This window comes from Hemitrygon akajei, chromosome 9 (assembly GCF_048418815.1).
Source record: "Hemitrygon akajei chromosome 9, sHemAka1.3, whole genome shotgun sequence".
Classification (NCBI taxonomy): domain Eukaryota; kingdom Metazoa; phylum Chordata; class Chondrichthyes; order Myliobatiformes; family Dasyatidae; genus Hemitrygon; species Hemitrygon akajei.
The window spans coordinates 148,491,669-148,505,979 of NC_133132.1; the positions used below are offsets into that span (position 1 = coordinate 148,491,669).

General features: G+C 40.8%; 1 protein-coding gene across 1 annotated transcript in view; it reads right to left on the reverse strand.

Annotated features, from left to right (window-relative positions):
* opn5 (opsin 5) overlaps window positions 1-12,580 on the reverse strand; it is a 79,787-nt gene extending 67,207 nt beyond the window's left edge. Inside the window, exons 1-2 of the mRNA XM_073057254.1 lie at window positions 12,336-12,580; window positions 513-663 (exon numbers count right to left, since the gene is read on the reverse strand). Of these exons, the coding sequence (XP_072913355.1) occupies window positions 513-645 (133 nt within the window). The 5' untranslated portion in view covers window positions 646-663; window positions 12,336-12,580. The remainder of the gene's footprint in view (window positions 1-512; window positions 664-12,335) is intronic.
* Window positions 12,581-14,311: the final 1,731 nt, after the last annotated feature.

A 14,311-nucleotide genomic window follows, 5' to 3' on the forward strand; every position in this document is an offset into this window, starting at 1 on the left:
ACTTTGGCTTATAAACGTAAAATGATAGATAAATAAGATCAGGGGAAGGCCATTCATCCCTCCACATCTGCTCCATCATGCAATGAGATCCTGGATAATCTTTTATCTTACTCTTTTCCTGCTTTATTGGTGTGTGTCTGGATTCCTCTGACAATTCAGAAATCTATCAGCCTCTGTTCTGAATAACTGAGCCTCCTCCTGTAGTTTGGTGAATTCTTCAGACTATTAGATGCCCTGCTCTTATCTGGAGATAAGAGGAATTACATCTACATATTTCATCAGGACTGTTGGGCTGTACGTTCCAACACGGTAGCAATATTCATTGGTATTGATCAGCATCTCAATTGTACCAACAGTTTTAAGGAATAAATATGAAAGTTTAATGCATATTACTATTCCTATAACCTTTCACTGAATAAACTAATTCAGACAGAAATACATTTAGCTAAATATATGCATGCATTTTAATGACAATATTGCCTCAAAAAGTAAAGAAGCACACAATGTCTTACCTATGACAATTAAATAAAACGCAGCAATCACATCAGCTTCCCAGGACAGTTTAGAAATGAACGGATCTTCAGGCAAAAGAGGGGGAGGCACCTCACCAAAGTGAGTTACTGAGTCATTTTTGATCTGCGTCATTCTTAAACAGTAAGTCACCTAAAACAAAAATAAAGTTTTTTATGGAAAGTCAAAATACATTACAGTTTCAAACTCAGATTTATTTCTCACATGTACATTGAAAGTCCAACCCTATGTCCCCGTCATGGGAGGTGGAAGTGGGTCAGGCCAACCAGCAGGGCTCTGGTGAAGCTGTACAGGCCAATGCCCTGTACAGTGGATACAATGGATTACAGAAACATTGATGAACTCCAACCGTACCATCGTCTTTGGCCAATGGAGATGAGAGGTCATCAATGGCCTACTGTACGCTCCACTATGAACTAAGGGCACAAAAAGAAGACATTGAAACATACAATGAAACATCTTCTTTGCATTAACAACCAACACACCTATGGATATGCTGGGGCACCCCACAAGTGTCACCACATATTCCAACTATAAAGTCCTTTTAACTACACCCAGTTTCAATTATGACCCAATGTGGAATGCATATATTACACCTGACTTTGCTGGACTGGAAACCAATGTCCATCAGCAGCACCTCATTTAAAACATAGAAACATAGAAAACCTACAGCACAACACAGGCCCTTCGGCCCACAAAGTTGTGCCGAATATGTCCCTACCTTAGAAATTACCAGGCTTACCTATAGCCCTCTATTTTACTAAGCTCCATGTACCCATCTAAAAGCCTGTTAAAAGACCCTATCATATCCGCCTCGACCACTGTTGCCAGCAGCCCATTCCACGCACTCACCACTCTGAGTAAAAAACTTACCCCTGACATCTCTTCTGTACCGATTCCCCAGCACCTTAAACCTTTGTCCTCTTGTGGCAACCATTTCAGCCCTGGGAAAAAGCCTCTGACTCTCCACACGATCAATGCCTCTCATCATCTTATACACCTCTATCAGGTCACCTCCCATTCTCCGTCGCTCCAAGGAGAAAAGGCCAAGTTCACTCAAACTGTTTTCATAAGGCATGCTCCCCAATCCAGGCAACATCCTTGTACATCTCCTCTGTACCCTTTCTATGGCTTCCATATCTTTCCTGTGGTGAGGCAGAACTGAGCACAGTACTCCAAGTGGGGTCTGACCAGGGTCCTATATAACTGCAACATTACCTCTCAGCTCCTAAATTCAATTCCACGATTGATGAAGACCAATACACCATACGCCTTCTTAACCACAGAGTCAACCTGCGCAGCTGCCTTGAGCGTCCTATGGACTTGGACCCCAATATCCCTCTGATCCTCCACACTGCCAAGTGTTTTACCATTAATATTGTATTCTGCCATTATATTTGACCTACCAAAATGAACCACTTCACACTTATCTGGGTTGAACTCCATCTGCCACTTCTCAAACACACATCTTTTTATTCAGAATCTCCCATGACTTTGCCCCCTCGCTTCCCCTTACAACCTTCTGAAGCCTCCAAACACTTTACAATTCTGGCTCCCTGTCCATCCTTCATTTTCATTGTTATATCGCTGGTCTTCAGCAATTCATATCTCTGATTCAACCTTTCCACTTTGTTCACTTTCCTCCTTCAATTACTCCCAATTACTTTTCTCATTCAAGCTCTTTGTCGTTTGCCCTTTAGATTTACTGAAAATCAAAAACTGTGCATTTTATGAAAAGAATCTGAAACAAAGATAGCAGATGCTCGAAATACTCAGGGGGTTAAGCAGCATCTGTGAAAACCAAAAGAAAGCTAACATGTTCAGGTCTGAGACCCGCCACCAGAAATGGGAAAGTGAAAAAACAAGTTGGTTTTAAGTTGTCGGGAAGGTGACAAAGAGATGGATAGGACGAACTGAATACCTTTGAATGGGAAGGGCAGGAGCTTCCATTGGTTATCAACAGATTATCAGCATGCTGCTCATCCCACTGAGTTAATCCAAAACGCTGTCTGATGCTCCAGATTTCAGCATTGTGACTCCACTTGCCTCATAATATCCTTATTAATGATAGCATTTTACAGCTCTATATACTTGCCACTGTCTTTGCTCTACTTACTCTACTGAAGCCCTGCTGTCGAGATCTGAAGTGAAATCCTCACAATTAGTGAAGAGTAAAATTTATGGAGTTAGTTATGGTATTTGGATTTATAATTGGCGGATTTGACCTTTTTTTCCCCAAAAAATCTCTAGTTAAAAAAATTGGCTTAAGCTGCAATAAAATCCCTGATGTTAACAGTCAACGATTGCCTTTTAGGGCTGAAATTACGCTGTGGGACAGGAATGTTAGGAACAGAAGCTTTTAGCCAATCATGCCTGCTCTTCTGTTCAATGGGCATGTGGTTAATCTGTATCTTAGCTCCTTCCATTTGCCTTGGATTCACAAACTTAGCAAATGTTTAGCAAAAAATGATTGATTTTAGATTTAATGCCATCAGTGTGATGAGAAGTACTGTATTTTTCTGGAAGAGTTCTGCCTAGCGACTATTTGTGCTATTTTTCCATTAGCCTGGCTAATGTGGTTAATGTAAATTTTGTGGTTAATTTCCCTACCATTGGCAAATATTTTTCTATACCCTAAAATTGTTTTCAAACTCTAAGAACTCTCAGTCAAATCACCATCTAACATTTTGTAGAAAAGAACTGAGCACAATTGAGCAGTGCAGAAAAAAATTGAGCACAATATTTGCAATCTCTCCTTTAATGGGTTGAACCATAAACATCAGCTGCTTTCAGCTTAGCATGTCTCAGACACTGCGCCTGCACGCTCACACGCCAAAGTCGAAGAGAAGATGCACCTCACAACATCCGCAGTTTCGAACCACAGCTGACTGGTGTACAAGCAGTGACCTCACTCAAAGAATTGTTAAATGTGCTTGCCTTCTTCCAATGTAATGCAGAATTATCTTGCTTTAAATGTAACCATATAACAATTACAGCATGGAAACAGGCCATCTAGGGGCCTGTTTTTCCCCTTTTGCCCACTTTTGCCCCTTCTAGTCCATGCCGAACGCTTACTCTCACCTAGTCCCACTGACCCGCACCCAGCCCATAACCCTCCATTCCTTTCCTGTCCACGTACCTATCCAATTTTACTTTAAATGACAATACCGAACCTGCCTCTACCACTTCCACTGGAAGCTCGTTCCACACAGCTACCACTCTCTGAGTATATAAATTCCCCCTCGTGTTACCCCTAAACTTTTGCCCCCTAACTCTCAACTCATGTCCTCTTCATTGAATCTCCCCTACTCTCAATGGAAAAAGCCTATCCACGTCAACTCTATGTATCCCCCTCATAATTTTAAATGCCTCTATCAAGTCCCCCCTCAACCTCCTACGCTCCAAAGAATAAAGACCTAACTTGTTCAATCTTTCCCTGTAACTTAGGTGCTGAAACCCAGGTAACATTCTAGTAAATCTTCTCTGTACTCTCTCTATTTTGTTGACATCTTTCCTATAATTTGGAGACCAGAGCTGTACACAATACTCCAAATTCGGCCTTGCCAATGCCTTGTACAATCTTAACATTACATCCCATCTCCTATACTCAATGCTCTGATTTACAAAGGCCAACATACCAAAAGCTTTCTTCACCACCCTATCCACATGAGATTCCACCTTCAGGGAACTATGCACCATTATTCCTAGATCACTCTGTTCTACTGCATTCTTCAATCCCTACCATTTACCATGTATGTCCTATTTGGATTATTCCTACCAAAATGTAGCACCTCACACTTATCAGCATTAAACTCCATCTGCCATCATTCAGCCCACTCTTCTAACTGGCCTAAATCTCTCTGCAAACTTTGAAAGCCTACTTCATTATCCACAATGCCACCTACCTTAGTATCATCTGCATACTTACTAATCCAATTTACCACCCCATCATCCAGATCATTAATGTATATGACAAACAACATTGGACCCAGTACAGATCCCTGAGGCACACCACTAGTCACCGGCCTCCAATTTAATTTAATTTTAAATTAAAATTAAACTTAATTTTATTTTTCTAACCTGATCCATTAATGTTGGCAACTTGCTTGAGTCGTGGTAACAAAATAGTGTGAGTCTACCAGATTGGAGTGCAGTGGTGCAGCTATAACTCAACAGCATCACAACGTCTGCAACCCAGGTTCAATCCTGACTTCAGTGCTGGCTGTATGGAGTGAACACATTCACCTTGCAACCAGGTGGGATTCCCCTTGTCCTGAAGAAGAGTCTCAGACTGAAGCACCAACTGCTTTCCCATTACCATAGATGCTGCCTGACCTTCTGAGTCCATCCAGCATTTTGTATGTGTTGCTCTGGATTTCCCGGGTATTCCATTGCTCCCACGTCGCAATGGTTTGCAGCTTGATTGGCCAATAGGCCACTGTAAATTGCTCCAAGTGCAGCAATGGGTGGTGGAATCGATGGAAATGTGGGAAGAATGAGGGATTATAAAATAGCACATTATTTGGATCAATAACCTAAATAATCCCCTTCTGTTGTTATGAAATATGAAAATATGAAAAACTGTTAAATCATTACTATGACAAATTTCCCAGATATATTCTGAGTACACTGTAGTTCTCCAGGGCTTTGTTTAGCTACAAGAAATCTTCCTCCTTTCAATATGCTATTAGCGAACATGGCTTTAGCCTTGCTTGTTAATCTTCCACTCTTTAGCACTTAGGTGATTTCAGGATAGTTTGTGTTAATAAAGGCTTTATTGGTAACATGTACTGATGAACAGCATTCACTGAGCAACACTGTGTGGGTGTCTATAATTGTCACTGGCTCAACAGCAGCCGGCATAATCAAAGACCCCACCTACCCCAGACATCCTCCTTTTCCCTCTCTTCCATCAGGCAGAAGATGCAGAAACCAGAAGGCATACACCACCATAGAATAGCTTCTATAGAATTTTCATCAGACTCTAAAATGAACCTCTTCTACCATTAGATTGACTCATGACCTCACTATCTAATTTATTATGATCTTGCACTTTATTTACCTACACTGCACTTTCTCTGTATCCTTTACAACATATTCTGCATTGTTATCGTTCTGCCTTATTAGACCTAAATACACCGTGTAATGATTTGATTTGCATGAAGCGTGTGCAGAATGAGCTTTGACTGCACCTTGTCATATGTGACAATAATAAACCAATACCAATGATGTGCGCAAGAATTTCCTAAAACCAGCTCCCACTCCTTTTCTCGAACAGATGCTCTGTACTGTGTGCAGATTTGCATAACATGCCTGTCTTAATAACATGAAACACTGTTTGTTCTGACTTAATGTAATTTGTCAAGTGCGCTTTCAATTCTTCAAGGAATCGGAGGAGATTCTTTGGAAGAGCCTGAGCCCTCCAGCCCGTGGATTCATTGACCATGAGCTCAATGGCAGAGGCTTTTTTGTAGAACAAATGGTTTCTACTGAGAGGAAAAGCTCCCTTACAATTTGTAACATAAATGATCAGAGTCAAGTTTGCCTTTGCATTTCATTCATATGCGCGAGTGAAATTCAGGAAAAAATATTAACAACAGCATATCAGTATTCACCAACAAAGATTCTTCCTTAGTGGGCTGTCTCAACTAACTTTCCTTCCAATCGCAAAGTCTATGATGAGCTGCCAGAGGACAGCGTTTTCCAAATTACTGATCAGGCCTGACGGGATGTGCACAACATTACTTTCAGTGAAGCCTAAACTTTCCTGAAATTACTTTGTTTAGAGAACAAAAGCATCACGTGTGCAGAATCTCTACTTTGCCAACGTCACTATAATTACTGGTGTTGGGTCCTATGAGGTATGACACTCTAGTAAATCTCAGAAGCTGCATGCCATCGATCTCTCTTCAGTCCCAAGATGTAGCACTCAGTAATCAAATTCTTTTTCTCTGTGAACATTAATGACTGCTCTAGGTACTTCCTTTTAGGTCACATACACCAGGATTTACTGACACAGAAAAACATAGTTAAAATTCAAGATTCAAGATTCACATTTATGTATCACGTGTACATTGAAACATACAGTGAAAATGTGCTGTTTGCGCTAACAACCAACCCACGTGAGAATGTGCTGGGGGCAGCCCGCAAGTGTCACCACGCACATTCCGGCGCCAACGTAGCATGCCTACGATGCTCAGCAGAACAACTGAGAACACAACAAGCAACAAAGCAACAACAGCAAAGCAAACTCTGTTCCTTCCTCCTACCCATGCACACATAGACCTCCAAACCCAGGACAAGCCATTTCAGCCTCCAGCCTTCAGCAAGCTCGGATTCAGACCTTTAACTTCCTCATTCCTATAGATCCAGGATCTACAGGATCAGCATGCAGCATATCCAAAGCCAAAAGCTGACAACTGCTTTGACTCTTGACTTCTCCACTGCTTGGTGCTTGGTGTTTTGACCTCTGGAAAAACATTTCTCAGTGCTGCTTTTGACCAAGTGATGATCGCTGGACTGATGTATGAGGGAGAATGCAGATTGACGGAATGGATGATCATGTTGCAATACAGACTCAGCAAAGAGGACAGGTCTGTTTCTTGCTTCCCATCAGCAGTTTTTTTAATGTGAATGAAAGAGAAGTGTCTTTGTTCTTTTTGCTCCTAATTCTTCATTCCTCATTTGTTAAGGCATAGTAGAGTTGTGCCATGGTGCCTAACTCGCTGAGTTCCTTCATCATTTTGTGTGCGTTGATTTGCAGCACCTTTGGAATCCCTTGTTTTTTGGGCATGTGTTTTAATAATTTTATAAATTATGACAGGCATAATAGGGTTTTGCTTGTTTTAATTGGGTTCTGTTGGGTTTCTTGCTTTGTGGCTGCCTGTAAGCAGAGAAATCTTAAGGTTGGAAAATCTATACATAGTTTGATAATAAATGTACTTTGAATTGAATCCTTTGAGGGTAGAATGCTCGAATCCTTTTTCTGAGTAAAATGTCAAATACTAGATGTCATCCATTTAAGCTGATGAAGTATGGGGTGGGGGTGTGGAGAAGTAGAGAGTAGCAGATGCCTGGAATCAGCTGTCAGAGCAGAAGAGACATATTTTAATGTGGCATTGTGTTCAGCAAAGACACAGCGGGACAAAGTTCCCATTCCTGGGCTGTATTGATTTGTGTTCTCTTATTACTGAGCAGTTAGAACACACACACACACACACACACACACACACACACACACACACACACACACACACACACACACACACACACACACACACACACACACACACACACACACACACACACACACACACACACAATAAACAAGGAAAACATTAGACGTTTTAAAAAGGAGCAAATGAGAAGAAAAAGTGCATTGCAAGGGAATACTGTTTCATTATCAAGCCTGTTTTCTAAAATGTCTATATTTTTGACACATTGACAGAGAAATTTTAAGCTAGAAAAAGACAAAAGTAGAAGGTGTTTCAGAATTAAAACAAGCTAGAATTGAGAATTTTCCTGTCAGATATTACTGAAATTAATGCTCAATTGTCTCTTCAAAAACAAGAGAAAATCTGCAGATGCTGGAAATCCAAGCAACACACACAAAATGCTAGATGCTGCCTGGCCTGCTGAGTTCCTCCAGCATTTTGTCTGCTTTGCCCAATTGTCCCTGTTGATATTATTCCAACTGTCAGCATTTGCTTCTAACTTCCTCTGCTGCAGAACATCTATGTAACGTAACCTAGAGCATGACCATAGCAACCCCTGTTAAATCAATAGCCATTGCTCATCCACAATCATGTGAACTTTAGATTTTTGGAAGGTGGACTATTTAGTACCGGAGAAATGAAAACCGCTAAAATATACAAGTGCATATTAACTTTAAAGATTATGTTCCATTGATCAAAGAGTAGGATACTCAAAAATGCATACAAAAGTCTATAAATATAAATACAATTTTGAGAAGATAAAACCAAATCTTCCTTGCAAAAGGAATCGTGCAAGAAATGACAGTAATCAACACAAAAGTTAAATGTAAATGCTGTTGATAGAATCATTTAAACTAAAACAACAGCCAGGGAAATCATAGCAATTTTCTGTCCTTTTGATATTCTGAACGTACTGGTCTGGTGTCATTCAAACTTGGAATTGTTCAAGAATGTTAATGAACCCAGTTGCTTCCTTTATTCAGAGATTTGAATATAAAGTTCAGTTATTTTTTTAAACAGCTTCAGAAATGTGCCTGAAGAGAGCCTAAATATATGATTCCTGTTTGAGTATGTACTAATGACAGGGACAGCTGCAAGACAGCCTTGGACCATAAATTGGGATAGAAACAATCGGCTGTTTAGTTTAATGAAAATTGCCTCAATTCTTGCTTCTGGTATCTCCCAATTTTATTCTTCTGTCATCTTCCTGCTAAGATTTCACAAAATGTAGAGTTTCACAATTTAGGAGAACAATTTATAATAAAGTAATATTTTCTCTGTAATGCCTTTTTCTTTGGCACTTTCACTTTTCAAATTCAAGTTTATTGTCATAGGCGTACAGGTACACAACTTTGTGTGTCATAAAGATTAACTTCCTGCAGAAAAAGCACAGTACATGACAAACATACACTTAAATTAACATAAATTCTACATAACGACTTGCACAACAAAGTAAATAAAGTAAACATAATGGCATTGCTGCAAGTTGAGAAAGAAAAAATAAATTTAATCAGATGTATGTTTCATATATGAATACGAAATATATATTTCAACATTTCTGATTTTTTTTTTGCTTGATGGTTCTTCACATAATCCACAGATCCCAGTTGCACTAAATATTATTTTATTCTGTAACTCTGCAGTCCTGCTCTTTATACTTTTAATTTTCATTCAAGATTCTGGTCAAATTCTGAGTTGTTCTTTATTGCTCGCTGGTGCGCAACTACCCTGCATTGAATGAAACCACACAGATCTATCTTCTAATCCACAATGAGGGGTCTTCAGTGATGCCATAATTGTGACCATCTTCAAAAAAAGAGACACCTCTGGTCAGAACACAGGGGTCTCTCTGCCATCTGCCTCAGAGAAAGGTACTGCCAGGGTTCTTCTGAACCACTGTGGGCGAAGAGCCTGCTCCCAAACTGCAATGTGAATTTTGTCTGTCTAGACTAGAGTCATACCAGGCATGACCTTCACTATGCAACAACTCTAAGAAAAATGCAGAGGATTTATTCATGTCCCTTTCCAAACCTCCCAAAGCTTTTAACTGCGTCACTCTGGAGGGATTGTGCAAAACCCTGCTCAAATCCAGCTTTCCACCAGAAGTTCATCTCAATCATACATTTTTCCCATGGCAGCACAAAGCCATGATAACAGCATGGATCAACAGAAGAACCAACCTCGGTGAAGACTAGAGTCAAACAATTTTCTCTCTTTCTCACCTGAAAACTGCACCTCATATCCAACAAACCATGCAGGGGAGTGGAAGCAAAACTTCAGAGCTAATGAAAAGATGGTCAGCCAGGGAAAACCACACTCCCAAACCAAGGGCACCTGAACTTCAGTCATTGAGGAACAGTCTGAAAACAATGCCACTACTTGTGTCTGCCCCAATTCTGAGTTAACGTGAATGCGTTCACTGAGGCACATAGGAAAATAAGTTTGCACTCAGTATGCACAAAACAAAAGTCCCAACTGCATCATGTGGACTTCTGGCAACAAAGATTCAAAATAAGATCCTGGAAAATGTTGACCATTTTCCTGTATTGCAGATTCAGCTGCCTGGTTAGACATACAGTACGGAATAAAAGGCACATATAAAAAAATTCTGTAAAGTGAAGATACTTCCAAAAACAATGAAATGGAAAGTTCATAAATATCAAAAAATTACTTTAAAGAGCAGTAAACAGTAAAACAAAATAAATTGAATCAATATTTAGTGTGACTACCCTTTGCCTTTGAAACTGCATCAGTTTTCTTAAGTACGCTGTAATGCGGTTTTATAAGAAAATCAGCTGATCGGTTGTTCCAAGCATCTTGGAGAACTTGCCACAGCTTGTTGACCGACTGTGACTGTCTCACTTGCTTAGAACTCTCCAGGTAATCTCTGCCGTCCGTAATGATGTTCTGTTTGGGGCTCTGTGGAGGCCATACCATCTGAAACCAAATAAAAAATCTAGGGTGCCTTACACCACAGTACTATAGATAATGAAATAGATTATCAAATACACTACCATCTTTAATCCAGCAGTACAGCCTTTGGCTCGATCGACCAAAGGGTGTCTGAAGATTAGGATCTCCAGTGATTCCTGTCTTCCTGTGTGATTCTGGACTACCTACAGACAGCAATGGAGGAATGATACCTCCAATATTTTGTCTGCAAAATCCCTGAAGGACGTATGAACTGAGACCACTTACACACACAGTTGATTGTAGAAAGCAGATGAGGAACACAGCAGACTCTAACAGACTCTCTATTCTGAGCTCCTCCTCCTCCTCCTCCTCCTCCTCAGGAAGTAGTTGTCAAGCAGGCAGAGGAAAAGGTGTGGGCTTAAAGCCTCTTTAAAGAAAGGGAACTAACTTCTGGGAATCTCTGGCCCATCAGGAAGCATTGCAAACCTGAGTTCCATGTGTCAGGAGCATGCAGAAGTACAAACGGTAGTATCTATGCAGGGCAAGGGAAGGACCACTCACAATCTATCCTCCAGTTGGTAGAAGAGACTGTACTTCTCACAGTGGCCTCATTAACCACTTCAGAACACACACAAGAAGACTGCTGGCAGGGCACCTTCTCCAATCAGAGGAAATACCTCAGATGACTTCATCAGAGTCTCACTTTACTGGCTACCTCAAGTATGGATCATGCTTCCTCAGAACGGGTTCATAGCCTTCTGTTTCAACCTCTGCATGGAGGGACACCCCATTCCCTCTTTTCTTAACGCCAAGTATTCTCACCCCGTTGTTCATTTAATCAAATAAAGTTATATTATAGTAACACACACAATGCTGGCGGAACACAGCTAGTCATGCAGCATCTATGAAAAGGAATAGAGTCAAGGGTTCAAGTCGGGCCAAAGCCCTTCATCAAGACCAGAGAGGAAGGAGGAAGAAAACAGAATAAGAAGGTAGGGTGGGGAGGGATGCGTTATTTTATAGTTGTTCTGTGGTCACCCAACCACCCAATGAGCATTCAGTATTGTAAGTTCAGATACCCCTCACCGGTCTCTCCTGATTGTGGTATTAGTCAGCTAGGTGTGCCCTTTGAGTGCATGGGTCTCCTCTCCCCGTCCTAACATTGCCAGCCGGATCATCAGTTCCCTCTTAATGTCTTATTGGCACCACTGTCATCTAGCAATAATGACAGCCCTGTTCCGAGCCCCGACTCGGAGATATCTTGAGATGAGCAATAAACTGAAATGAGGAAGGCACGAGGAAATTTACTGTTTAGGAACACCTTTAACCAGTGCCTTTACTGAGGGACAAAGAACAGTTTGATCACAAATTATAATCCAGGTTAATGCAGTTAAATTTTTATAAAGACATCACTGTAGAAGTATCCAAGATGTTCTTAGGAAGCACTGACTCCTGTAAACTTGTATGAATTAACAAACTACTTAAATCCAAATATGTTATTATGCTCTTGGTTCCATTTGATAAGACTTTAAAAGCAACACTTTCAACATGACAAGTAACAAGAGCGGATTTTATAAAAAACTAAATAAACAGTAAACATTTCAGAGATAATTGGAAGGCTGTAAATACGTTTCCCGTTGCGAAGGCGCCCTCTTTACCAGAAGATTGCTAGCTTACCAATTAAACTGATGAACCTACTTCGCGCGTGCAGTCTCCAAACAGTAGCAGCAAAAAAAAACGACAGTAACCCTTGAAGATCGGTGACGTTCCTGGTCCTGGTCCCTTCTGCGTAGAGAGTCGAATGCTGGTCCACATTCAGGATGCCGTCTACACTGGCAGCGCCTCACCAACTTCTGACTGGTGGTTACTTGAACGCCTCACTGAATAAATCGATCCGCTCCTCGCTGGAGCCGCCCGCAGACCAAACATGCCCGCAGAGTATGGTCTAAACCCAACAATGACATCTTCATTCTCGCTCAAATCACATGTCACGCGGAAGCACTGCAGGCAGCTTTCCAAGAGCAATAGGAAAATCATCTACTTCACAAATCTCGACTGTGAATTACCACTTCAGAAGAACACTTGAAATGAAGACGACGGGCTTGGAAGCTAAATGCACCCTAAGAATGCCAAATATGATGCTGACTGTTATAGGTAAGGACGCAAAAAGATAGGACAGTATGGGTTCGCTTCAGTTTGTACTGGTCACTACAGTTCATCTCCACTAACTTCAGTGGGAAAAGGGATCACAGAATCATAAACACTACAGCACAGAAACAGCCCTTCTAGTCCGTGCCACGCCATTTAATCTGCCTACTCCAATCGACCTGCTGCCGGACGATAGTCCTCGGTATCCCTACCATCCATGTGCCTATCCAAACTTCCCTCAAACGAGGAATCAAGTTCCCGTGCACGCACGGGAGGTCCTTCCACGCTCTGTGAAGAAGTTTCCCTTCATGCTTCCCTTAAACCTTTCACCTTTCATCCCTAACCCATGACCCACCCAACTTCGGGGGGGGGGGGAAGCCTGCCTGTATTTACCCTATCTATGCCCCTCATAATTCTTCAGACGCTGGAAATCCAGAGTAACGCACATAAAATGCTGGAGGAACTCAGCAGGTCAGGTAGCATCTAAGGAGGGTATAAACCAGTGGTTCCCAACGTGGGGCGTACGCCCCACAGGGGGGTAATTTGATTTTTAAGGGGGGCAATTCGAGAATGAGTTATTAACAGTGATTTTTTTCTAGTTAGTCTGTGTGAGTATGAGTGTGTGTGCGAGTTAATACATATGTGTATATACAGTATGCATACATAAAAATACTTGTGTGTATGTACATGTGTAATTGCGTATGTACTGTATATATAGTGTATCACCATCATTACAACCATCAAATGGCTTTCATAATTAAATTAATGAATTGACTGATGTAGGAAGGAACGAATGAACAAGTCCAAACGCGTAAGAAACTCGTACGAGGTCGCGCCAATGCTGCTTTTTGCAGTAGCTTTCGGTTCTTGGTGGTGTGAAGGTGTGTACATTGCGTCATCTCTTTTAAACGGTGTATCTGTCTTTGTATGCTGTAGGAACGAATCGGCATTGTTTTATTTATTTATTATTATTATTTTAATATCACTTAATGTTCTTTTTTTTACAATTTCTTAGTAATTTCTTCCTCAGAACTTTAACAGTCCTTTGGTTCTTTTATTTTTCTCTTTCATGAATGCCATGTTCTTTGGAAGCTCGTTTAAACCAAGTTAATGGTCTTTTAGGCTTCCTCCAGGTGAATAGGAGTTCACTTTTTGAATAATAAGAATTATATATCACCACAGGGGGCATCAGGATTTTAGAGGTGATTAGGTGGGGCATGGCCAAAAAAAGGTTGGGAACTGGTATAAACAGTCGCTGGTTGCGGCCAAAGACACTATATCACAACACTTTACGACAGGCCCTGCTTTAAAGTGCTCCCAGGGCACTACTAGTCTTTGTTAACCATATTTTCTCATTTTCTTTCCACCTGAAATCAAATACTGTTGAAAAATTTCTGAATGGACATGTTACATTACTACATTATAGCTTTTATCTAAGCTTAGCGGAAAACATACTCAGTGTTACTAATTTATTCAAATTAATTGTTTAAAGCTTTTTAGATAGA